Source organism: Teleopsis dalmanni, chromosome 2, assembly GCF_002237135.1.
Source record: "Teleopsis dalmanni isolate 2A chromosome 2, ASM223713v2, whole genome shotgun sequence".
In the NCBI taxonomy this organism is placed as follows: domain Eukaryota; kingdom Metazoa; phylum Arthropoda; class Insecta; order Diptera; family Diopsidae; genus Teleopsis; species Teleopsis dalmanni.
The window spans coordinates 91783669-91809229 of record NC_051847.1 but is presented as its reverse complement, the minus strand read 5'-3'; the positions used below and the strand labels follow the sequence as shown (position 1 = coordinate 91809229).

Genomic DNA, 25561 nt, shown 5'->3' with positions numbered 1-25561 from the left:
AAATAGAATACAAGCAGCAAATAGATGTTTTACAAATATTTAGACTTAATGAAATCAAGACTACTATCCAGGGAAAGTAAGCTACGAACGTACAAGACAATAATAAGACCGGTAACTACATATAGCTCAGAAACATGGACAATGACGAAGGCGGACGAAAAAGCTTTAAACATTTTTGAAAGAAAAATAGTTCGCCAAATCTACGGGCCAATCCAAATTGATGGAGAAACTTTTTAAAGATGAACAAATAATGAAATTGAAGAACTGCTTAGAAACGAAAATATAGTGAGATACATTAAGTCGCAAAGGTTACAATAGGCTGCTCATGTAATAAGAATGGGGTCAGATGGAGGCAGATCGTGAGTGAGGCCAAGGTTCATACTGGACTGTAGTGTCAAATAAGAAGAAGAAGAAGATTAATATGTGGGATGTTAATATCATTTGTGACTGAATTTCTTTCTGGTACGTTCTTTAAATAAAATAATCTTAGAGTTACTACACTAAAATTTATACGTAAACATGAATCCAACACAATCGATTATGTGCAGATAAAAATCTCTATCAACACGAAAGAATTAAAAAAACATATATCAAATGTACAGGTGTGTTGAGTGTTGATCAAAAGTATAAGTCCAACACACGCGGATATGTACACATAAAACATATAGTAGAGAAATTAATATGTTTTGTATTTAAAAACCCGGATGTACATACTCTTGATCAAGGAGTAAGTCCTTAGAAGTACTTAAACTTTTGGTCAAAAAAAAAAAAATTTTGTTATATTTTCGAAAAGTCGTAAAAAATATATTCCAGTAAAATTTTCATATAACTTAACATGACACCTAAAATTCAAAATATTGCAATATCACATTTTACAATAGTGAAATGGCTAAAGAATTAAAAGATTTTTCATTTAAGTCTCTTTCTATTACATAAGCACTTACCTAAAATGAATAATAAACGCTTTGGTACTCAAAATAAAAATAAAATTATGGAATAAGCAGTTAATTAATTAATTTTTTTTTTAATATATTAACACACAGCTATAATTATTATTAATTGATATGGAAAATGTGGAGTGCAACAGAACTTCAACTGAATTATTTTTTTTTTTTTTGTACCACGAAAAAAATTTTATCGAAAAATTTATTATATTTCAAAAAAAATTATAATTTACAAAATTTATGGAATATTCATTTCAAAATGATATTGCCTCTTTTACTTAAAAATCTCTTATTGATTTTTTGGTTCTTCAAACCATTAAACAAAAAAGCAAATTCATTTTATAAATGATTTCAACAAAAAAAATATTTATGCATTATAAATAAATGGTTTTTTTTTCGTTTTTGATACATATTAATTGCATTCAATAAAATTAATTTTATTAAATACATTAATACGATTAAAAAACATTATACCGGGGAAGTACATCAAAAATCAACACTAGTACAAAAATGAAATATTCAAAAATATATTTTAAATTTTCAAAAAACCATGAAATGCATTGAGAGATAATTAATAGTTATTTTTATCTAATAAAGAAATAGTTGTATCAAAGAGAATATCTTATATTTTGCTAAAAAATTTATCATAAATTACAAAATTATAAAAATAGCACACTGTATATGAATTGCTTAATTACATTATACTCATACCAATCACGAAATAAGCCCCTTCACATCATTCACACAAGCAGTCAATATCCAGGTCTACTCAAATATTACTCATATGTCATATGACATATATTAGTATGAAAAAGATCAAAGTTATAAAAGATAAAAGCACAGCAATAAATTGAAAAAACAAAATATTTTCCAATATCAAAAAATTTTCAATATTCAATAAAAAATATTTTCAATATTAAAAAGAATTTTCAATATTTAAAAAATATGTTAAGATATAAGCACCGCCTTATATAGTAACCACCGATCAGAAATATAAACAAAGCACATATCTAAAGACAAAAAGGTTTGAAAGAGGTTTCAAGTTATACATTTTTTTTTTTTGAATAAATTATATATATATCAAAAAACAAAATTATTCATATTATAACTATAATTGATAGTTATATTTTATTGTTTACAAAATGCAAATAGCTTGATTTTGTATTTAAATGTCTAAAAAGAACATCCCAAAAGACAAAGGACGAAATTATTATTTTTATCAAAATTTGTATATAGTATTTTCACAAAATAAATCCCACTTTTCAATAGAATGTATATATTAATTTTGTGCATAGGTGAAGTCAGGCGACAATTATTTTTTTAATGATTATTAAACTTTACTATTTCATTTAATAGATATTATACAAAATTCACTTTAAGTTTAAGTTTATAAATTCATATTCACTTTAATTGTTTGATTTTTAAGCAAATTTTAAGCGTACACTTCACGTATCCATCTTTGACTGTGCTATATTCCATCAACCGTGGGTGTTTTATTTAATTTCTTTAGTAGGCCAAACATGTGCCCAATATGCATTCTACTTTTTCTCTCTTCGTTCACCTTACGAACGTGGTTTTAATTTCTAAAGTTCGATATATACCACTTTCTATGAATTTTTTTTCCCAACTATCTCATGTATTTTATGTACGAACGTTCGTACATTCAGTCGTTGTTCTAATGGAATTTCAATGTTTGCGTGTCGTTACCGCCACCTTCAAATATATACCTGCTCAATTTTTTCCTCACATAAAGGATTTAGTATAGTGAAAGTAGTTTTCTCAGCACCACCGCGCCATACCAATACTACACTTTGTATTAGACAAAAGCTATACGTATACTATTACCTATATTGCCGCTTTGGAGTGCAGTATGAAAACGTTTATATTTACTTATCGAAATGTAGTGTTTAATTGACACAATAGCATTAGAATTGTGCAATTTCGTATGTAAATATTAGTCATAAAATATTATTCACAAAGTTCAATTTTTTATAATTTTTATAACCCAATATATAAGTACATAAGCTTCATTATAAACTGCATATGATGAGGCTTCTGGAAAACTGACTTTCAGTTCGCCCAGAAGTATGCAGTGTTTTTCTGGCAACAGTTGTGAGTGGAAAAATCCGCTTAATTTAATTTGGTTTTTAATAGCAATTTTTGTATATTTATATATATATAAAATGTATTTAACAAATTGAATATTACAAATAAATTTAATAAAATATATATACTTATAAATTACACATAAATAATTATATATTCGTTTATAAAAAAAATTACAACAAATTACTTAATATCATTAACACAATAAAATTGTATTTAAAAAAATATTCTAAACACTAATATCAATGAATGAACTACAATTTACTAAATAATTGTTTCATTGTCACTCCTCAAATTGTTTCAATAAAACATTAATTAATTTAAATATAAGCGCCTAACTAATGGTTATTAATGTGATTAATGGAAAAATGCTACAATAAACGTAGCAAATATCATTCCATGTTCAGTTCATCTGTCGATATGTGAATTGGATTTGTAAATTCGATGTGATCGTCTGTTAAATTTTCATCTGAAAATGAAAAAAAAATTGTTTAATTATGATATATAATATATTAACAATTCTAAAACTGATTATTGACTTTCTAAAATTAAACATTGTAATTATAATAAGTTAATCATAGAAATAATTTCATTAAAACTGTTAATCGGAACATTTGTATTAATTAAATTATATTAATTTATGGACTTTATATTAGACTTTTAAATCCATAAATTTAATTTTTAATTAAATGAATTTCTTAGGTTCAACTACTGGTACTTGCAGTTCAAAATTTATATAATCGGACAATTGTTCCCATATACATTTTTAAAAGTCTATGAAGACAAATAATTAGCGGCTAAAATTTTTGTGTACGAAAATTACCACACTACTCTTCCCTTTTCTATCCTCGCGGGAAAGGGTTTTGAATATTTTCGACGTAAAACATGCTTGTCATAAGAGGCAGTGGCACCTGAAACTGTTTGTAGTAGAAATGTTAGCGATTGAGTTTCATTTAAGGCACCCGACTGGTGGTGTGAATCTAGTACCACGGGACTCAGGGCTGTCCGGACTAATTAAGGTAAGATATGAACTAAAGTTTGTGGATAGAATCATTACTGTAATCATTACTTTCTTTCGATGTAAAGTAGCATTTTTCAATCAGAAACTGTGAACCAAAAAAAACCAGATGTATTAAATAAACCTCACTCCATTCCAATTATGAAGCTTCATCTAAGTATTTAGACTCAAGTGCTACTGGCGGAATTCCTTGGAATTCCAATGCCAGCGTTTACCGTTAAATTATATTAAGAAAAGTGCTAAGAACACAGTGGTATTAGGCCTTAATCGCAGATAAACATGTTAAAAATCTATGGCCTCTACCCATTTTTCTATTCGAACTAGAAATCTTGTTAGAGGATACGAAAGGTTATTAGTATCTATATAAATCACACATTAAAATATTGATTAAAACTATAATCATTATAAAATACAAACCATTTATGTAGTTTACGTAAAAAATAAAAATAAATATTAATAAACTAATTTATAGATAATAAAGAAATAATTTTATCGGTGGAGATATTTTAATATTAAAATATTTGAAATTAATTATCAAATTGATATTTAAATTATTATAGATAATAAGAATAATAATTATTATTATAGATAATAAGATAATAAAGAAATAATTTTATCGGTGGAGATATTTTGATATTAAAATATTTGAAATTAATTATCAAATTGATGTTTAAATTATTTATAATAATTTAGTTATATAAATTATATTTTAACACTGTAATATTTTGTTTTTAATTAAAATTTTTCACATACCTAAATTATTAGTGTTTTCAACAGCAATAATTGAGTTGACAATATTATTAATAAAGTCCTGCGTAAGAGTCTCCGTTATATTTACAGGATCGTAGTACAGAAAACTACGTTTATGTCTGCGTATGCTCTTACTATCAACTGAACGTCTATTACGAAATAGAGCCAAACTGATGTGGGATTGTTGTTGTGGTATGTTGTTTGGTCCAAATTCTAAACATTTACCATTAACGCAATAACGTTCCTCGGTGTTGGAGCACTTAGTACCCAACGGGAAATGTCCATATTTACCATTGACCAAGTAGAAGCGATATTTAATAAATTCGTCTTGACAGCCAACTCTGCAGCTACGATCGGGCTCGTTAATACTTGCTGCTATTTGTGTGCCATGACCAGATAAGCCACGTACTTTAAGTTTATAACGACTACATGTATTCTCTGCAAACTCAGCGGGCGTAAGCAAACGTTCACACGGCTAAAAAAAATTATAATTAGTGAAAATATCGTCGAAGAGTGCACTACATACTACCTTTATTTTATGTGTACATAATTGTATATTTCTCACGCCCGTTCTTCTTGAAGTGACTACTTGCACACCCTTTGAATTGGCTATGCAACTTGAGTGACAACCTGATTTCACAATCCATTCAGACTCAAGTACAGTTGCTGAAACCAAAGAAGCCGATACTGGCATGGACGGTTGTTCATATGAATGGTGATAATTATACTTGTTCCACTGTTGATATGGTTCTGATTTAGCTCTATAATACTGTTCTTGTTGAGAATTTCGTACTGCAACCTCTATTTTTCAGTAAATCAATACATTAATTAATACAAAAATTATTTATTTACTATATTCGCACTCACCATTTTCATATTTATTTCGTAAATTTGTGGATCCATAAAATCTTCCTGGGTCTCTATTTATATTATTTCGGTTAAAGATATCTCGCTCTCTCTCTGCATATCGCATTTGTGTTTGTATGGTATTATAATTACTAATGCGATTAGTCTCATTTTCTACAGCCGGTTGCGGTGGACGTTGGCAAAATTTGGCATCCAGTTTGTAATAATTATTCGTGGAATTATCGCACGAAAACTTTTCACAACGTCCAGCTATGCAATACGAAATATCATTGGGACTATAGTGACTCGATTTGCAAGTTGTGCCATCAGGGAATAGCCAACTTCTTGATTTTGTGCCATTTGATTTTGTTTTACAAAAGACTTTACACGATTCCTCTGCATTCAAAAAATAATTTATTCAACTGATTCAGAGGATTAAATTTATTAAAATAATCTCACCAAAGTCCCCAACAATCTGTTGTCCGACGCCTGTCAAATCAGAATCAAATTTGTTTGCCTTTTCGCAAATTTCCGTGGCAAAAGCGTCAATTGTTGTAATTGCGATACTGTGACAAAGTTTTGCAGCACATGATTCAAACTTACGATCACGTCCGGAACATCTCCGCCTATAGTTTAAGCAACTCCTTGTAAAAGTTTTTAAACCTGTGCTGCCGTCAAGCAAACGATTCGAAGATCCAAACAAACAACCAGAATCACATTCACTAGCTTCACCCCATTCCGACCAAATTGGTAACTAAAACGATGAGAATGTCATTGGATAAATAGTTTATATTAATTTTTTTGACTTTTCATATAAAATAAACAGTTATTCGGGTTATATATTTAAATTTAAAATATTTCCAGTTTTACTAAATCATTTGGATAAGAAAGACTAGAATTTTATAGTACCCAAGCGAACATTACCTGCAGAAAATTTGTTCGGTTGGTGAAGACCAGATTGATGATTTAGAAAAAAAAAACTGGTATATATACTACATAAAGTACATGATTCTACCAAATAACAATAAAATGTATGTATAATACTAAAATAATTATTTTAGACGGATCAAATATTGGATTTAATTTAGGTACGCTTATACAGCACAACGTGATCAAATTTTAATACTTTAAATTGATATCTTAACATTATATAAATATAATGCAAATATTAAATACAAAAAAAAATTCAAAAATATCTTTTTATGCTTTAATAAACTTACTTTGTTGTAGTTATAGTCCTGCATTAAATGGCCCATTTTATTGGACTCTAAGAAGTTAGATTTTTCATAACCTAATTTACTTGAGAGGGCATATTCTCTTGGCGCATTAGAAGACCCGAACAATGATGACCTTTTGACACAAACTCCATTTCGACACCACTATATAATGGAACTCAATTAGTAACTGAATATATCGATAACATTTTAAAAACTCCTTGCTCACCATATTTAAACCACACTCAGTGCCTTCTAAAGCGGGATGTGAAGTCCAAGTATAACGATCGCGTTGACAATGTAAATCACGACACACATCAGAAAATTCCTGCGATAATGCACGTTCTGCTTCAACACCGTATTTCAGCATGCATTGCTGGCTAGCATCAAAACGTTCGCCTGGAAGCATTCCCTCAGCTGAGTGATCTAAATTATTGATAAACTGACCGCGATCGAATAGGCACTTAGACTGTTTCAATCTTTATAAACAAAATTAATATTTTTAAAATACTTCTTTAAAAAATAGGTGCTGTTACTTACTTTAAAAATATGTTTAAATATTCTCGCGAACATTTTGACCAGGTTGTCTTGCCGCTGCCCAATGTAGGGGACATTATATATGTATTGGGATCGCAACTTTTTTCATTCGAATCGTGACGCATGCCAAGGCTGTTATTACAGTATTATGAATTTGGTGTCTTGCAGAAATTTAATTATAACTCACTTGTGTCCAATTTCATGTGCTACCACATACACACTATCAAAGTGCTTGCCCTCGTTGACCGTACAAGACGATTCTGGTAAGCACATGCCACTTACTGGCGCCAAGCCAACAACCTGACTTGCTGACTTACCTGTCTTCTTGTCAAGAACATAAAGATCTAGGCCTACAAAATATATTTCGCTACAATAAATGTAATACTATTTATCCATATTAGCAAACCTGTTAAAATGACTGCATGATCAAAATGTTTCGGATCATCATCTGAAATTGGATTCAAGCTTGATTGCCACATGCAAAAATTACTTAGATATGTGTCGATGTCACTAGAACGTGTCAAATTCTTCGGATCCACGTAAAGTATTTCCAAACGTTTTAATACAAAATTTATACGTCGTTCCAGAGTGGGATGATGATATAGCAATTGCACAGCATTTATCATAGCTAGCACAAAACGCATTACATGACTCTCGGTGTTTTTGGGATAGTTCTTGGCCATGTGCTTATAAAGCTCACGATCGACGAATATTGCAGTTTCAATATGCAAGTCTTTTGGAATCCACTGATTAATATTTCGCCTGCGACGAGTTTTATGCCTCTTATGCTGTTGTTGATGCTGCTGCTGATGATAATGATGACTGTGATTATGATGATGTGCATTGTTAAGTTGCTTCTGATGTTTATGCTTGTTAGAATGTTGGCGAGATTTTATATTATGAAAATGATAATCGTTTTGATAACGCGGCCTAAAACTTAGATGCTGTGGCAGTTGTTGATAATTATAAAAACTTTTATTTTGTGAGGAATGCAAATATTTATGCTGTGGTTGCTTGTTATAGCGATTTTTGCGCTGTTCTTGTCCGTAATGTTCAGTGTTGCGTGTAGGACGGGAAGTTTCTTCAACATCAATTTCTTGTGATATATTGATAATATTCAAATCATTAAATTCATCTCTATCAGGTTCGAATTGAATATTCGAATCTACTATTGACTTCGTTATTGAAATAGGTAATATATCAGGATCACTAGGTGATCTGTCACTTTTTTCAAGTATTATATGCGTAGAATTACCAAATCTTGCTGGTAAAGGATGTATAATGTAGTCAGTGGAGTTATGGTTGAAAACACCTCGCTTAAAATGAAGAAAACATATAATATTTAATTAGCTGCACAATAAATTTTACAAGAATACGTTTTTTTAATTAAATTTTATTTTTATTTACTTTAGCCAACAAATAAATCCAAGATCTTTAACATTAAACGATTCATTACTTGAAATCTAATGACAATAATATAAAAATCTAACATATCCATGCAGTCTCAGTTCTTTTTTTTCTTTACTTAGGACTTGTATTTTGTTATATATTAAAGAAAATGTGACATAAACGATAGATACAATTTTAAAAATTGTGTAAATCATATTAATATTTATATGATATCCATGTTTACAATGCCTGTCTAAAATCCATCCTATAGCTTGAATCAGAAACTTGATTGATCAATAGTGAAATAAAAAGAAAACTTCAAAGCTTTACCAACAGATTTCTGTGTAATATTTTGAGAATTTGGTGACCACGTAGAATTTCAAATATGAAACTACTTCAACGAACAAACCAAGAAGATATCAACAAACAAATCAAACGTCGGCAATATAATTGGCTTGGCCACACTTTTCGAAAGCCTTAGGATAAAATATGCCATACAACACTTCAATGGAACCCCCAAGACAACAGACACAGAGAAAGACCATGTAACACTTAGAGAAGAACGATGACAAATGAAACCAAATCTTTAAATAAAGAAGACTCACTTAGACCATGAAGTCCATTGTGACGCCTTTAAGAATTTGACACCTGTCACTATACCCACTTAGTGCTGGCCACAAAGCCATTGACACGAGCTATGGAAATGGAATCTAGCTCTCTTAATGATTTGAAAAAGTGCGTCCCTAAATAGGAGAGCCTATGTCTAAAAAAAAGCAGGACACTGTAACTGAAAGTGAATTGGTGATTCCTCTTCATCATCCTCTATGCAATGTATACAGAGCAAGGAGGTTCTGATATTGAGCCTCACGGCATGTCCTCCCAATAGGCAGTGTCCCTTAATAATTCCCACTATCTTGGATAAATTTGCTCAGGATAAGTTGATTAATTCCCCCGATCTTTTTTTACTAATGTCTGGCCAAAATTCCTTAGTTTTTCACTGCTGAAAATCTGCTGTTAAACATCTGGCGTGTCTATAATTTTATTCGATGCCGACAAAAAGCAAGTGGTATACCCACACTTATATACGTTATATTGCTGGATATAGAAACAGTCGGAGATTCTATGTAACAAGTAGCATAGACATCATGGAGTACGACTAATAATATCTATATTAATTTTAATTTAAATATTATAAATAAAAATATTAAATAAATATAAATTAAATAATACTATCAGTTAAACTATGAAATAATTAAAAATATATAAAAATAAAAAATCCCATATAAAACCCATATTGATCAATTCACTTCTACGAGTAAAAATATTTGTTTTGATATTCAAAATGCACTTAGAATTTTATTTTGTTTTTGATCAAGAAATTCAAAAATTGAAACATTTTCCTTAAATTTACATAATTACATTCAAGAAATGTGTTCTCTTCAATTAATTTACATATTCTAATGCTTGAAAGAAACTAGGTCTTCTCCTAGCTGACGCTTCCGCTTTAGGTTTAACTTACCACATTTTCATCATCGCAAAGGTCAAGTGCTGAATTTTCATTGCTGTAGAAGCATCGCTCGTATTTTTCAGCTAATTTGTGTGAATTCTCTATGAATTGAGTGGAATTTGCATAGCGGCGAATGAAGATAAACGCATCGTCGATCAGCTTTGGCGTTTGGCGCAATTTTAAATTTACCAAATGTTCGTTATCTAAAAAGCAGAGCAATGGAAAAGTTATTAGAAAATGAATACTTAAAGGGAAATAAATGCAAACAATAGCTATGGACGAGTAAAAAAGCATATCTCATTTCGCTACATTAAAGCGAATTAATTAAAATGCAATGACCGCAATATTTTCAACTCTAGAGTATTTCATCTTCAAACTACCACTAGTCATCCATCCGACACAAGCCACACATACCCACAAAACATGAAGTTAAAGAAAATATAAAAAAAACAAACTAACATTATTGAAAGAAGAGAAAACACAATAATTTATTTATCTTATGCTAATTTGTAGTAAAATACTATTAGATAGACGTACGTATTCATTTATCTCCTGCCCAAAACTGCACCTATAATTGCAAAGTCTAATCTACAAAAACAGCCACTTGATGCGCTACATTTTCAAACTGAACTTTCTGTTCAATACAATCCTTCGATTATATCCTTTATTGAATGGTTTGTGGAAAATAAAATTACTTAAAACATCACTACAGTACTTGATGTTATCACATCATGTTTGTTAATTGCTGGTGGATACATTAAACGCATTTATATCTAAAAAAAATATGGTGACATATATTTAAATGATATTACAGACAGATAATACAGAAAAATTTACAATGTTCAATGTTCCATAAAATGACTAATAAAACAACTGTAAGGCAAAATCTAAATTTTTTCAGCCACACAGTCTTTTTCAAAGGTGATGCTTTACCAATATATTACACATATTTTATTCTCTATATTTTGAGAGCCTCTTATGTTTAATAAATCAACTTTGGCTACAGTTTTCAGCGATTCTTCATTAAAACATATAACAGTCGCTGGGAACTAGATTCAGAGAAACCGCAATTTGCCGTTTTTATGATCATTTTTTTGATACTTGAAGATTCTTAAACTATTTGACAAATGAATTACCATACATTTTTAAAAGTACTTGCTCCATGTCTACTCCATGTTTCAATCTATTACCACTTATAGTAGGAAAAATTACTTTTTTGTGCGAAGATACTTAAACGCTGTGCTCATAGTTATTTTTAGTCCAACTTATTACTTATAACTAAGATATAATATTTTGAGTGCACCTTTATCATCAGTTACTTTTTTTTATGTTCTGTAGAACGAGTAACAATGTTCTTGACATTTACAGCACAATACCGAAAAATAACTCTTTTCGAAAGTGCAGAGTAACCATAACAATTTTGAAGTCATAACTGACTTAATTTTTTCAAGATATATTTTCACATCAAAAATATTATCTATTAGAATCATTTCTAGCGTTAAAAAAATAAATTAAATATGAGATTATTTAACATGTGTGATCATGTCTATTAGGAGCTTTTCCGGGCGGAGGCAGCGTTTTATTCGGTCCTCAACTAATCACAACTTGACAGCTTAAACGAAACAATTTAGAAAAAGCGACTAGAATAATCCAACAAAAAAAGAGTTACGCTCTACCGAGACAATGCCAAGCTTCACATATCTTTGACGGTTTGAATTAAATTGATGGAACTTGGTTGGGAAGTTTTGAGGCATCGACCTTATAGCGCTTGCATCGTTCGATTACTATTTGTTTCGGTTCTCTGCAAAACTCTTCTAATGAAAGAAAAAGTGACTAAACAAAAAGCCGCTGAAAATCACAAGGCCAAACTTTTTTTCAAAAACTTCAAAAAAATCAGGAATTATAAATAAATAATGACCAATTTTAAATTAGTTGATTTTGAACAAAAGAAATTTTTGTTCCAAACTTTTTGATATAATCACACCTGATTTTCGAACCATAATTCACCATCTTACAAATATTTTGGAAACTTAATGCACTGTTTTTATACCATAGGTAGATATGTACCAAAAATTTTTATATAATCACACCTGATTTTCGAAGCATTATTCACTATCTTAGAAATATATAGGCAACCCTAATGCACCATTCCTATTCTATAGCTATGTTTGAAAAATGTGGTAATAGATAAGACAATCATATTCAATTAAAAAATATTGTAATAGTGATGAAAGTCATATTAATTTCAAATATAATCAATTCAACTAGTGGCTACTGGTTACTGATAGAAATTCTTTTTTTCATGGTCTAAAAACATTTTAAATATAATGAAATTTTTTATTATTTATTTGTTATACAATTAAAAATCAATTTAAGACTTTAATCATGGGTATATGTAATGAATTCTTTATATACCTACGATAATTTTTAATTTTTTGTTTATTACAAACCAATAATAATTTTTAAGAATTGACAAACTGCAAAACTTAAGATACTCATATGTAAATTAAATGAGATAATTTTGCATCTAGTATCAAAAAAAAAAACAGATAAGTCAATATTGCCGGTCGTAGCATGCTTATAAACTAAATTAAGTTTTCTTATATTAACAAACGGTTTACCTTGTATTTGTATGGAAACCTCTTGTCTTGGTTGGGCGCCGTTCAACTGTTCTGCAGAGCTCGCGGAGTCAGCACGTTTCACCCGTCGTGATGGTGTTTGTGTAGCATTTTCCTCTATTGTTACCGGTCTTGCGGTGCCTTTTGTATTGCTCACGGCCACTTCATCAGCATCTGTTAGATGTCTTAAATGCACCAATTTAATGTTGCGATCTGCAAGCAAAAAAAAAAAATTTCAATAAAATTACTTTAGTTCAAAACACAACAAAGCAAACAAATATCTGAGATACTTGTAATTTGGAGGCGGTACACACCGTCAGAGTTCAAGGGTGCAAGGGGAAGTTAATAGATAATGATAAGTTGTTTAGATTGGCATTGATTTGTTAAAAGGGCAATATATGCTTTTCGTACTCGTATCTTAAACTTAATTGGAATGACATGCATTTTTGCTTCTAGCCTAAGATTATGTTCAGCTGCAGTTGCTTATGCAATTTTTTCTTTTTTTTTTCTTTTTTCTTATAGTGAACATTGCAGGTTGGAATTTGTTTGGTGATTTGTTTACTGTGACAGTTTGAATGTTTTATAAAAACTACATAATTATCTATGCTATCATTAATCAATTTAACTGCAGTAATTTATGAAAATCACACGGTATTTGCACATTTTTATTATTTTTTCGTTGTTTTATTATTTAATATTTTGCAAAAAAAAAATTTACACTATTTTGTGCAAATATTTTGACTGATTTTCCGCGGCAATTGCAATCCACAGTTACGGTTTGTAGTGTTACAGTTTTAATTTCTCGCTAAAATTAAATAAATAGAAAATAAAATGATTAAAAGAATTACAAAAGCAATTGTGTAAGACTTTAAGTAATTTTAACACTTAAGTACTTTTAAAATAAATAAAAATAAAAAATATTGCAAGTATCTTAGCGGAGCACGTTTCGCTTTTGTTTATAAATATCTCACAAATCTGAGTGCAAATATTGTGAAGTATTCAAGCTGATAACTTGAACAATTTCCCTCAGATAAAGAGCACCACTTCTACATTAAGGCTTTTAATACATTCCACAAGAAATTGCTATTATATTACATTTTAATTAAAAAAATGAAAAATCTAGATTGTAGTTTCTAATCACAAGGGCTTCAGTGTCAATGTTCATAAACACAAATAATATTTATCAAGAAATCTTAAATTGTTAATAGAAAATATAATTTTGTATTTTCGACTTTTGAACTCAAATATATACTTCACCTTACCATTTGCAGAAAATAACAAAGAATGTTATATCTCATATATTCATACATATGTTAAAGTCAAATAAATAATTAATAATGCAATGAACTCCTCACAGAACCGATATATCTGCGCTTGAGAAACTATATGTATGTAGTTATTTAAACAAAAAAAACCCAATGTTAATCTTAATATTTTTATTAAACTGCAAAGTTTTATTAAATTAAAAACTACTTTAGTCAAAAATAAAATTTAGTCTTTATGAATTTATATTTACCTTTAACTTTGCAAACTTATCAATCTTATCAAACTTCTATTTTTTACTTCTTTTTCTTCAACTTTTTAAACTTATCAAATTTCTATTTTTACTTCTTCTCTTCTTCTTGTCTTGCTTTCATTTCCATCTTTGCTTAAATTTCACTGCCTTATGTCCCCTTATGCACTACTTTATCTACATGTATATACCAGACTTTTGAAAAAATCTTTGATATATATCTAGATTATAGAGAATGATAATGTAGTGAAATAAACAGGCACCTTTCTAGAACTGGCTGTCGAGGACAAAGTGGACGAAAGTATAAAAAGAGAGAAATAAAAATATTCTGCTCAATTGGTGGATCAGTTGCAATCTTTGTTCAGAAAAACTTAAATTGAAAAGGTATGCCTAATACAAGTTATAATAATATGATGCATCGCTAAGAATCATGTGAATATATAATACATGTCATCAAACTATCAAGAACACAGAAACGAAAGAAGAAAAAAATTGTTGAACAGCTGTTGCTAGTAGTCCGATTCAATCTTTTTCAATTCTTAGCAATTGCAAAGAAAGTGTTATGCTGTTTATTTTCCTCTTTCCAACACACCATCAAGAGCAAACGATTGATAGAAGAAGAAGATTGACGGACTTCTGTTGTTGTTAGTTGGGTTAAATCTTTTTCAGTCCCTAGCACTTGCAAAGAAAGTGTTTAGTTTCTTTTCCTCTAGCGCCTTTCTTTATATATACAAATATGTAATTAAGACGAATCCCCAATTTTTCAAAATGAATGCCCAGTGGTTAGTGACCTATCATCCCCGAAACGAGTTTTGTCACTTCAATTTTAACACTGCACGGTAAAATTTTATCGTTGTCATCCATTTATGTTCTGATACTGTTAAAAAATACTTATGAATATATTGTCGAGCACCTGTTAATGATAACAGTATTTGTCCTTCTACTGAGAATATACATTAAGACTGAAAAGTTTTCGGAAATTCTCATTTAAAATTCGCGCGCTGTATATTTTTCGATATTTTAAGTTTATGTAGTTTGGCAGCACTGTCCTTAATTACTATGCCAAAAATGAGCGCGATCTGTCAGACAGTTCGTTTACGGCAGCTGTTGAAACCAGTTCACCTCAGTAGTGCGTTGCGAAATGTCTTCGACGGTCGTACGACCGTCCTGAAAGGCTTTGTACCACTCATAAACTTGAGTTTTCGATAAAACTGATTCCCCATAAGCCTTTTGTAGCATTCGCAACGATTCTGCACACGAAATTTCGTTCGAAACACAAAATTTGATGCAAACTCTTTGTTCAATATTTTTTTCCATTGTTTTTTTCGCAACGCACTACTGAGGTGAACTGGTTTCAACAGCTGCCGTAAACGAACTGTCTGACAGATCGCGCTCATTTTTGGCATAGTAATTAAGGACAGTGCTGCCAAACTACATAAACTTAAAATATCGAAAAATATACAGCGCGCGAATTTTAAATGAGAATTTCCGAAAACTTTTCGGTCTTAATGTATATATTCCTTGTCTATCGACTTCTTCTGCAAAATTTTTTTCCTTGTATTCATCGATACCATAGAACACTGATCAGTAATGTTGTACGTTGTCATTATCTTTAATTTAATTTTATGATTGCTCAGTCTAATAACAGCAGTCTTATTTTCAATAAACAGCCCTAATGAAATCAGTCGATCTGCAAAGATTTCAGCTAAAAGACACATAAGGTGAAAAAATTTTATATTTTTGAAGTACAGATTTTATTGATAGTAAAAACTAATTGAAATCAATAAAACCAACTAATAACTGGTTGCTATTAGGATGACCAAAAAATTATCATCGAAGACTGGCGAAATATTGAATTTATTAATTAAATATAATTTATAATGAAAAAAAAACAAAAGTATTTTTTAATGAATATTAAGTTAAGCTAGTAGCCTACAAAAAAACATGGGAAGAAAAATATACAACATTAAATAAATGTGTATTTTATTTAATTGAAATTAAATAAATCTGCTCCTACATCTTTAAATCAAAAATTGTGGTCGACCTTTTGTGTATTGCATGAATATATATTTATATAAATAATTATCGGTTACAGTTTAAAAAGTTCCCTTTTAACCACATATTCAATTGAGCTTACTTTTGAATATAGGAAATCAATCAACAAATATTGCATTGTACAGTATATTTTCACACCTGAAATCCATTTCCTATCAACTTCTGCCGGTAGTATAGTACCGGACGAATTATGCTCCTTTAAATAGCAAATTTATGTTTTCGAATTATAGGATTAGATTTAATACTAATAGATATTGTGTGTTAACAGCTTGAATTCGTTGCGGTATTATAATTTTCATATCGTTTCCATTCTACAACGCTGGGCCCAGGATATGTAAACTTTGTAGTACCTTCAAATATGTGCTTGCCAATATTAACGTTTCGTGATTTCGTATTGTGCTTATATGTATTTCGTTGTGACTGGCTAGATTCCAGGTCAATTTCTGACTTTATTTATCCCATAGTTACAGATTCCATATTTTGTATCTAATTTTTTTTGATAGTGGCTCTCACGAAAACTTTCTCCTTCATTGGAAAAGCTGTCTCAAGATCAATCTTCCGCAGCTATGTTAATTTTTTACAATAAATCAGTGATTCTCAACCGGTGATTCGCGATATGATAAAAAATGGTCCGTGAATCAAATTTAACAGGCGTGAATACATAGCTTGTAGTTTGTTAATGATTTAAAAAAAATTAATATATATTTTTTCACATACTATATTAGTGCATAAATACGTGGGTGTTTATTAGTATATAAAAATATTTTCTACTTACTCTTTATTGATTTTCCAAATATCAGCTCTCGTTCATGATCTAACAGATGTTCTAAAAGAGAATTTTCATCGATCTGTAAAACAAATAAAAATCAGAATAAGTCAGAATAAATTTCTTTGTTAAAGTTTTTACTACTTTCACTTTTTTATTTACAACTTATATAGTAAATTTCTTAGCTTTAAATTATATAGAGTATATATAATTTTTATGGTGTATAAATTATTATCTAAGCATATATTTTTGTTTCATGTATAGAAATTATATATGTTATTGGTTTTTGTATTTAAAACACGGGTATAAAAAAAATTCATTTAATCAATAAACTCAAAAAATTCAATTTTTATTGTACTCTTTTATATATGAAAATTATAATTATTTAATTAAAAACTTTTTAAACTCGGTCTCAACATTATTTATGTTCGGTATAAATAAACATTCCCATCGAACCGTGAAGAGCAATAATTCTTGTTGCGCTGCCACAATAGTTCAGATAAACGTCACTAATTGCTAACAAGGGCAATGAAGAGGGCATCAAAATAAAAGAGTTTTACCAAAAAAGTTATGTTAACAAGCTGAAAATGCCAAAAAAAAAAAAAAATACCGGAAAAGACTAAAACTAATTGAACACCTTCAAAAATTCCAGAGGCTCACACTATAACCGAAAGGGATTTTCTCAAAATATCATTTAACTCAGATAAATTAAATTCATTGTTGATAAATCAATTTCAGCCACTGATTTTCAATTATTCGTGACTGTGAATTCAAGTTGATCACCGAAGTTTTCATTATGTTACATAATGTATGGGTATTCGATTCTAACTACCGCACTGCAACCAACATAAATCAGTGCTGCCACCAACCTGGCGAAAATAGGCGGTTTAGCATGTGCAACTGAGCGACACCAAAAAGCGAAAACCCATTCAAAGCAATTCATCAAGCGCCTCATGCCACGCAGAGAGAAGCTCCAGCCCGGCTTGTGCGTTTTACAATTCGCATGTTTTATTAAATTGTTTCCATCTTTCGGTTTCAGTTATTATGTGATGAAGATTTGCGTGACATTTGTTGATATATTCCACACATTTGCGGTCGCGTACTTTGAAGAGCAAAACGCTTGGATATGAAGAGGTTAGTACACATATGCAAATAAGTGATCGTATTACATCAAGAGACCACTGACCACAATTATTTGGTAATTAGGCATACTTAAAAGAAAATTAAGCAAAGCAACTCCACTTCTGCCAAGTACTTATAAAAAATACATCTTCCATTATTCGCTTTTCATAGACATGAATATGAACTTCATATGGGCGATTTGGATAATGTAATCAATTTTCTTTATGTACGAATATGTCGTCTCTTTCCTGAAGATGTTGGCGGAACAAAATATGACGGCATCATGAATGGTGAATGGTTCTTTTTCTATCCTGTATAGAGAACTTTTTTTGCTTAGGTCAACAGCTTTTTAAAATGTATCTTTTGTTTTTGTAGTAATCTCAATTGTGGTTATTATCTTTGTTTACAATAATCATAACAACAATTGTAAAACTAGATTCTTTATTCATGTTTTTAAGCTTTTAATAACTATATGTATTTTGTATTCTGATTAAAGAATAACAACAAGTAGAGCATGAAAATACACTTTCTTTTAAATGCTGAGATCTAAATAAGATTAACCCACCCAATTAAAATAAATTGCTACTTTTTAACCTAAAGTCAAGAAATCAGATACTTATCAGATCTTATGCTAAAACGATATTTTAATATAATACCACCATCGCAATTAATTCTATTAATACTCAACAATAAGTATAGTGTGTTATATAAAATCAAACTTTCCGCAGATCTCATAACAGGGTGCGTGTGTATTAGAATTACGACGTATACGCTCTGGGTTCAAATATGACTTAATCATAATTAAAAATATGATTTAAAACATATTTAAACAAATGCTTAGAGGATCGGTCTCAAGAATAGAGCTAATAGAAATAAGTGCTCCTGAAATTCGCAAAAAGCCTATAATAATATTTACATACATGTCTTACTCAATCTAGAATTGTTGGAGAAAAATATATCTACTGGTGGTTTACCGCAAGCCAAATTTTACTTAACTGGTCTATATCCTGATATTACCAGATTTGTCATGTAATAATATATTTTAAACATTGAAAGATATAAAGTTACAAAATATTCACATTGGTTACATTACAAATAACTTCACACACCGTTTAATAGCTGTAAGTGTTAATCACATACATTTCAGTCTGAAGATAAAAAGAACTACAGATGCACTAGATAACTAATTTAAATACTTGGAGAATATAAAAAATACTTATTTTATTAAAGAAAGCGCAAACGTACTGCCAGTTGACACGGGGCTAGTTCATCACATTTAGAACATTTACATGAAAAGTCATATTTTTTAACTTTTTTCTTCTTCTTAAAGAGTCCATTTTTTTTGCTCCGTAGATTTTAATTTTTTTAAATATAGACTACTTAATACTTAAACAAACAATTTATTATCTATAAATTGTATATGTACAGAAAACATTATTTGAACAACATTGATCTTGTCCCTTATTGTATATGTCCATAACTAGTGTGAAGCTAAATAAATATAATTTCTTATTTAGTACATCTATAAATCAACTTTAGTAAGTGTTGTACTAAGAAGTAAGCTATTGGATTTATATTTGTAAGATAAGTAATCTTTTGCAAATTACAGAAACATGTAAATACTCGTAAACTCGCCCTAAGTTAAATTGTAGTAAATAAAGTAGTAAATAAGATACTACAACTATTTATGTTAAATACTTACAAAATCATATTTATTTATTTTTTTACGAATGTACATTTTTTTATAATCTTATTAGTATTAATGTCATCATTTTCTTCTAATAAGTCTTAAACGACTTTCAAGTTTTTTTTTACAACAAAAAATTTAAGATTGAATTTCCCAAACTTCTATTTCCCATTTCTTCAAAATCATATTATGCTGCGAAAGGAAACAATATGCTCATAGAAATCCTAAATTAGATGTGATAAGGAGTAAGGACCTATGAATGTTAAGTCCAGAAGTATAGAGGTTTTTTGAAAAGTAGTGAACTACAATAACCAAAACTTTTTTAATATTATTTTAATTAATCGAATTTTTGGCTGACCATACAGCTGTTTCGAGTATTGCCCAACACCCATCATCAGTGGTCTTGGAAATAATTCTTGTATTTAATTATTCGTAAATAATTATTTTTGAGACTGCAAGTACCAGGAATCGAACTCGTGTCCTACCTAATTTGAAGCTTAAAGTCGGACCACCTTAACCAACTGATCCAAAGCCGCACTTGACTTTTATGTTGGCACATTTTTCTGGAGTTCTGTTGATTTGCTGTTAAATATATATAATAGAAACAAATATTTGAAATATATTATATATCAATTTAGGTAGCAATGTTTAAGGACCTTTAATAATAAAGGGCAGATGGTTCACATTGCAATCTTGTGGCGTTGCAATAGAGATACTAACGAACGAGGAATTGAAGAGCAATAGGAATATAAAATTAGAAAAGTGAAGTGAAGTTGTTGAAGAGGCACTATTGACTGAAAAATAAGAAAATGTTTAAATTTAAAACATATGTCATCAACACTAAAAGAAGAAATCAGATATACGTATTTTTTAAATATTAAATTTTCACCAAAAATAAAAATTTTTAAAATTGTTGTTTAACAACTCACCATATAGCGAGACATTGTTATACAATGTCTAAAAGTTATTAAAATGTATTTTAAGAAATTAATGTATACTATCTATTTATTTATCTATCTATTTATCAATCTATCTATTTATCTATCTATCTATTTATCTATCTATCTATTTATCTATCTATCTATTTATCTATCTATCTATTTATCTATCTATCAATCTGTCTATCTGTCTATCTATCTAGAGCTTACGCCTTAAATCGTAGATCTATATTTTTTATTTACTAATAACATTTTATTTCACAAATATTTTTTTTAATTTAAGTTATGACTTAATAATCGTTAACTGTATAGCTAAATTTTCTATACTTATTACATTCCATTCTGTTATGATTATTGCATTCCCTAAAAGTTAATATTTATAACTCACCAACTAATGTTCACCAATTTCTTCAATGTTCTTATATAATTACTGTATTCTTAGTTATGAAATTTTGTATATATTTTCAAAACTGTTCACCTATGTATTATTTTTGATGTATATATTCGTCTTAAAGCCTTGTAAAAGTATAAAGCTTATTCATAATGTAATTTGAAAATGTAGTTCAAATGTTAGTGTTGGTACTGAACTCAAGCTGTCTTAACTGTAAAAGTACTCCTGAAAATATCGGTGTGGCGTACCAAATTGTGAATGAAAGTTGCAAATATTGAAATGGATATAGTTATCAAAAACTTGGACTTTCTTATGACTATTAATTAAAATTAATTCATCCAAAATTTAAATATTGCACATTAGATTTCAAATCAAGTTGAAATAGATCGATTATTTCATGGAAAAATCAGCTTTAGCGATAAAGTTAATTTCTAATTATATGGCTTCATAAACTTCATTAATGTGCGAAATTTTTATACTTAAAGAATAGAAAACTTATTACCTGTTAATAAACACTTTTATATCCACAAACATTAAGAGATTGATATGGAGATATAATCAGGGCAGGGTATTTTGGTTAAAAGGAAAGTTACACCGCAATTTAGTAGATTTAGAACAAAACAGTTACATTATCACTGATATTTTATGACATGAATTAGATCTTTTCAACTTGGACTATATGTGCATTCAACAGGATGATGGAATATGTTGTACATCCCATTCTACAATCGATTTGTTAAAAATAATTATTTATTTATTTTATCATCCTTTATAATTATAAAATAATTATATTATATAAATACAAAATTTATTTTATTTTTATTTATAATTATAAAATAATTATATTATATAAATACAAAATGTATTTTATTTTATATATTTATAATTAAATAAAATTACACATTTTTTTAACTGATTTTTTTGGAAACACCAAATAAAAACAAAGAACATAATCTGTACCTAAACTATGAATCAGGTTCAACTTCTCTTAAAAAGCTTAGTCGGAGAAAACAATTGCTTATATATAAGCATGTTATCATGTCATATTTCCTATACGGTTGTGTCACTGGTAATAAAACCAGGCAAATCTACTCTAAAGAAACTACAACCCTAAGAAAGACATCCAAATTTTCTAGTATGTTAAAAATTGTGATATTATAAAATCTTTCTATTTAAACCATCACCGAGTATATAAAGGTTAGGGAATCAAACTATTTAACAAAAATATGTGAATCCCAACAATTCTTGAGCTTTGCTTAAAAGAATTCAGATGACAAAAAAAAATTTGCCAATACTCAGGCTGCACTTTAAACCGAAATAAAAGTAATGTATATTGCCAGGTCTTCCAAGAGCCGATCTAATTAGGTGCTAACTGCTACTAACTTCATTAAATTATAATACAATTCACTAACATCATTTAACTACATTTTAGAAAGATTGCAGTAGTCATTTGTTAGAGTCTTCAGAAATTATGGATTGCTTTAATTATATAGCTCCAATCATATAAAAATGTACTGTATTGACTAATGAAATTAGTTACCGTTTTATTCCAAGAATTTTTGCGCCCTTTTAAGCTTTCAGCCTCCTTGTTTCTAGCTGAATGAGTGTAGAATAACAAAGATTAGAAATAAATGTAGTTTGTTATTAAAACAATTTGCTATTTCCTTTGAAATCTTTTACGAAATCTGCATTCCTTAGCCAACATGTTTCCAAAAATCTTCTCAATAAAATTTCGTACCATTTTAGCAGCTGTTTAAGTCTCTCTGGTATCTTGGAATTTCTAGAAAATTTGAGTTGAGTTTACTGACGTCACTAAGAGTTGTGTATATTGAATAGAATAATTTCATATTTCAAAGAATATATATATATATAACCAATATCAATATGTTGTGTTATGCATAAAAAAAAATCAGCTTTTAAAAATGCCACCGCGAAGTATATTTCTTTTTTGCTTCATATTTACAAGACACAATTTAAGAAACACAAAGTGTCTTATTTCAACTTCAAATAACAGGTCATTAAACGTTGTCAGCACGGAATGTTTTTATAACAAATTAAAAACATTTCCCTTATATTTTTTCATTTTAGATGACTTGTAATTTATTAATGCAGTTGCATTTGCATAGGAGTTGCAGCCGCAAACTGTGTAAGGCATGCATATTTTGCACAGATTGCATTTCACTTTCTGCACACTTCATGAAAGAGTACGTGTCATATTTACAAGGGTTTTACATATTCTTACGTCCAATTTGAAAATATATATGCTGATATATATATAAATGTATTTTGGCAATTTTGCATTTCAAAATATCGTACGATTATCACCTGTTTTATGAAATGCTTGCACCGAAAAAGCTGACAACCGCACTAAGTGTAGTAATGACCTAAAATTATATATTTCGCCCAATTTAAACGTTATAACAATTTATTGCCAAATAAATAATGAGTCATTCAAACTATACCTTTCACTATTTAAATATAATAAAATATAAATTTATATATTATTATTTATAGTAATTACAAAAAAAATTATGTTGCTATCATTATTTTTAATAGTTCTATTACTAATTTATTTTTATTGTGACCGAAATTTATCAAATATCAAATAGTTTTTAAAGTTATTATATTTGTTATTATATATGTATATTAGGGTGCCATTAAGGTATATGGACAATTTTTTTTTTTCGAAAAATTGGTTGACGGCCCCCAAAAATCGGTTATTTTCCCTAAAAAAATAATCTGTGTAAAATTTTATTTCAATTGGATAAGTAGAAATGGTGTCCCAAGAGCCCCAAACTTTTAGGAACACAGTTTTTATGTAAAATTAAATATGTCGGAGACATAAGCAATCAAAAATGAATTTTATGGAAAAAATCCTTATTTTCCAATCTTTGGGGCTCTTGGGGCACCATTTCCACTTATCCAATTGAACTAAAATTGTACACAGATTATTTTTTTAGTAAAATGAACCGAATTCGGGGGTGCCGCAGGAAATTTTCCGACTTACGAAAATTAATGGCATCCTAATGTATATGTATATATAAAAAATAAATTAGTACTAAATTTTAGAAATAACTGGTTTTTTAATAAAAATGAAATACGGAGTAATAAATTGTAAGTTTTTTGGCTACTTTAAGTACTCTCAAATACCCATTCTTAAATCCATTCTTGGATTTAATTTTTATTTGAAACTGCAATAACCAAGGTTTTAACTTGGACCCTGCCAAATATGAAACTCAGACTTATATTGTAAGTCCCTGAACCCATGCCGTGTTTGACTTCTATTATTCAAAGTCAGATTTTGTCAACTTATAAATAATAATAAATTCACGTGCTATATATTATATATGTACTTTTTATTAGACTTGAGCGTTAGAGTCTTTTAAATCTTCTAACTGTATTAACCCAATCTTATCGCTATGAACATTATATAAACTACCAAAGTAATAATCATATTCAATTGTACTTGTTTAATCCTAGGACTTTTATTGTTATCAAAATTGAATTTACATGTTAATAGTATAAACTTCATAATAAAAATCAGTCAAACGAAATATTCATTATGCAAAAAAGTATTCTGTTTTCATGTATTTATTTTAATATAATCGAAATATAAAATTTGATGTCTTAAAATATAATACCTATCTTACAAAGTCACCTTAAATACATTGTATATCTAGCTATATATATATTTATATATCTTACAAGAATAAATCCTTATCTACATATATTGCAATTATAATATTTTCTTAAAACATTAGTTAAAAAATTAATTTTAAAATGATCTACCAAATAAATTAAAAAAAACAAATTAAATACTTTATAATAATACCAGCTTAGTCAGAACCAAAAAAATGAAATTGGAAATAAATAATGTAACAGTTTTAAAAAGATCTAATAAATTTATAAAAAAAAAATTAATACTTTTTGAGTAACTAAAATACTTCAAAGTAGAACAAGCATAGTCAGATCCAAAAAAAGTGGAATTTATGGCATTTGATTTAAAACCATGAACGTGCTTTATATGTTAGAATATATATCTATCACTTTTTATGAGTTTCCGGCTATATTATTATTCACAGCTTTGAATTTTCAATATCAAAAGCTATTTTACTTTAAAAATAAAAACCAACTACATAATTTACTAAACTTCTTAACTC

At 28.9% G+C, this 25561-nt stretch overlaps 1 protein-coding gene across 1 annotated transcript; it reads right to left on the bottom strand.

Annotated features, from left to right (window-relative positions):
* Window positions 1-3340: 3340 nt before the first annotated feature.
* On the bottom strand, window positions 3341-21016 carry LOC119675069. Its single transcript, XM_038086256.1, has 14 exons — window positions 21002-21016; window positions 17273-17345; window positions 12933-13142; window positions 10324-10514; window positions 7822-8731; window positions 7603-7765; window positions 7419-7547; window positions 7108-7357; window positions 6885-7043; window positions 6124-6418; window positions 5686-6060; window positions 5348-5619; window positions 4822-5293; window positions 3341-3519 (listed from the first exon to the last, which is right to left on the bottom strand). The coding sequence occupies exons 1-14, from the start codon at window positions 21014-21016 to the stop codon at window positions 3443-3445; spliced, it is 3591 nt and encodes a 1196-aa protein (XP_037942184.1). The 3' UTR covers window positions 3341-3442.
* Window positions 21017-25561: the final 4545 nt, after the last annotated feature.

Excerpts from the sequence above, each read along its gene's own strand:
- LOC119675069 (XM_038086256.1), bottom strand. Across the intron at positions 6,419-6,884 it reads AGGACTATAACTACAACAAA|TTACCAATTTGGTCGGAATG; the intron begins GTAAGTTTATTA and ends TCATCGTTTTAG. Across the intron at positions 6,061-6,123 it reads ACAGATTGTTGGGGACTTTG|AGGAATCGTGTAAAGTCTTT; the intron begins GTGAGATTATTT and ends TTTTGAATGCAG.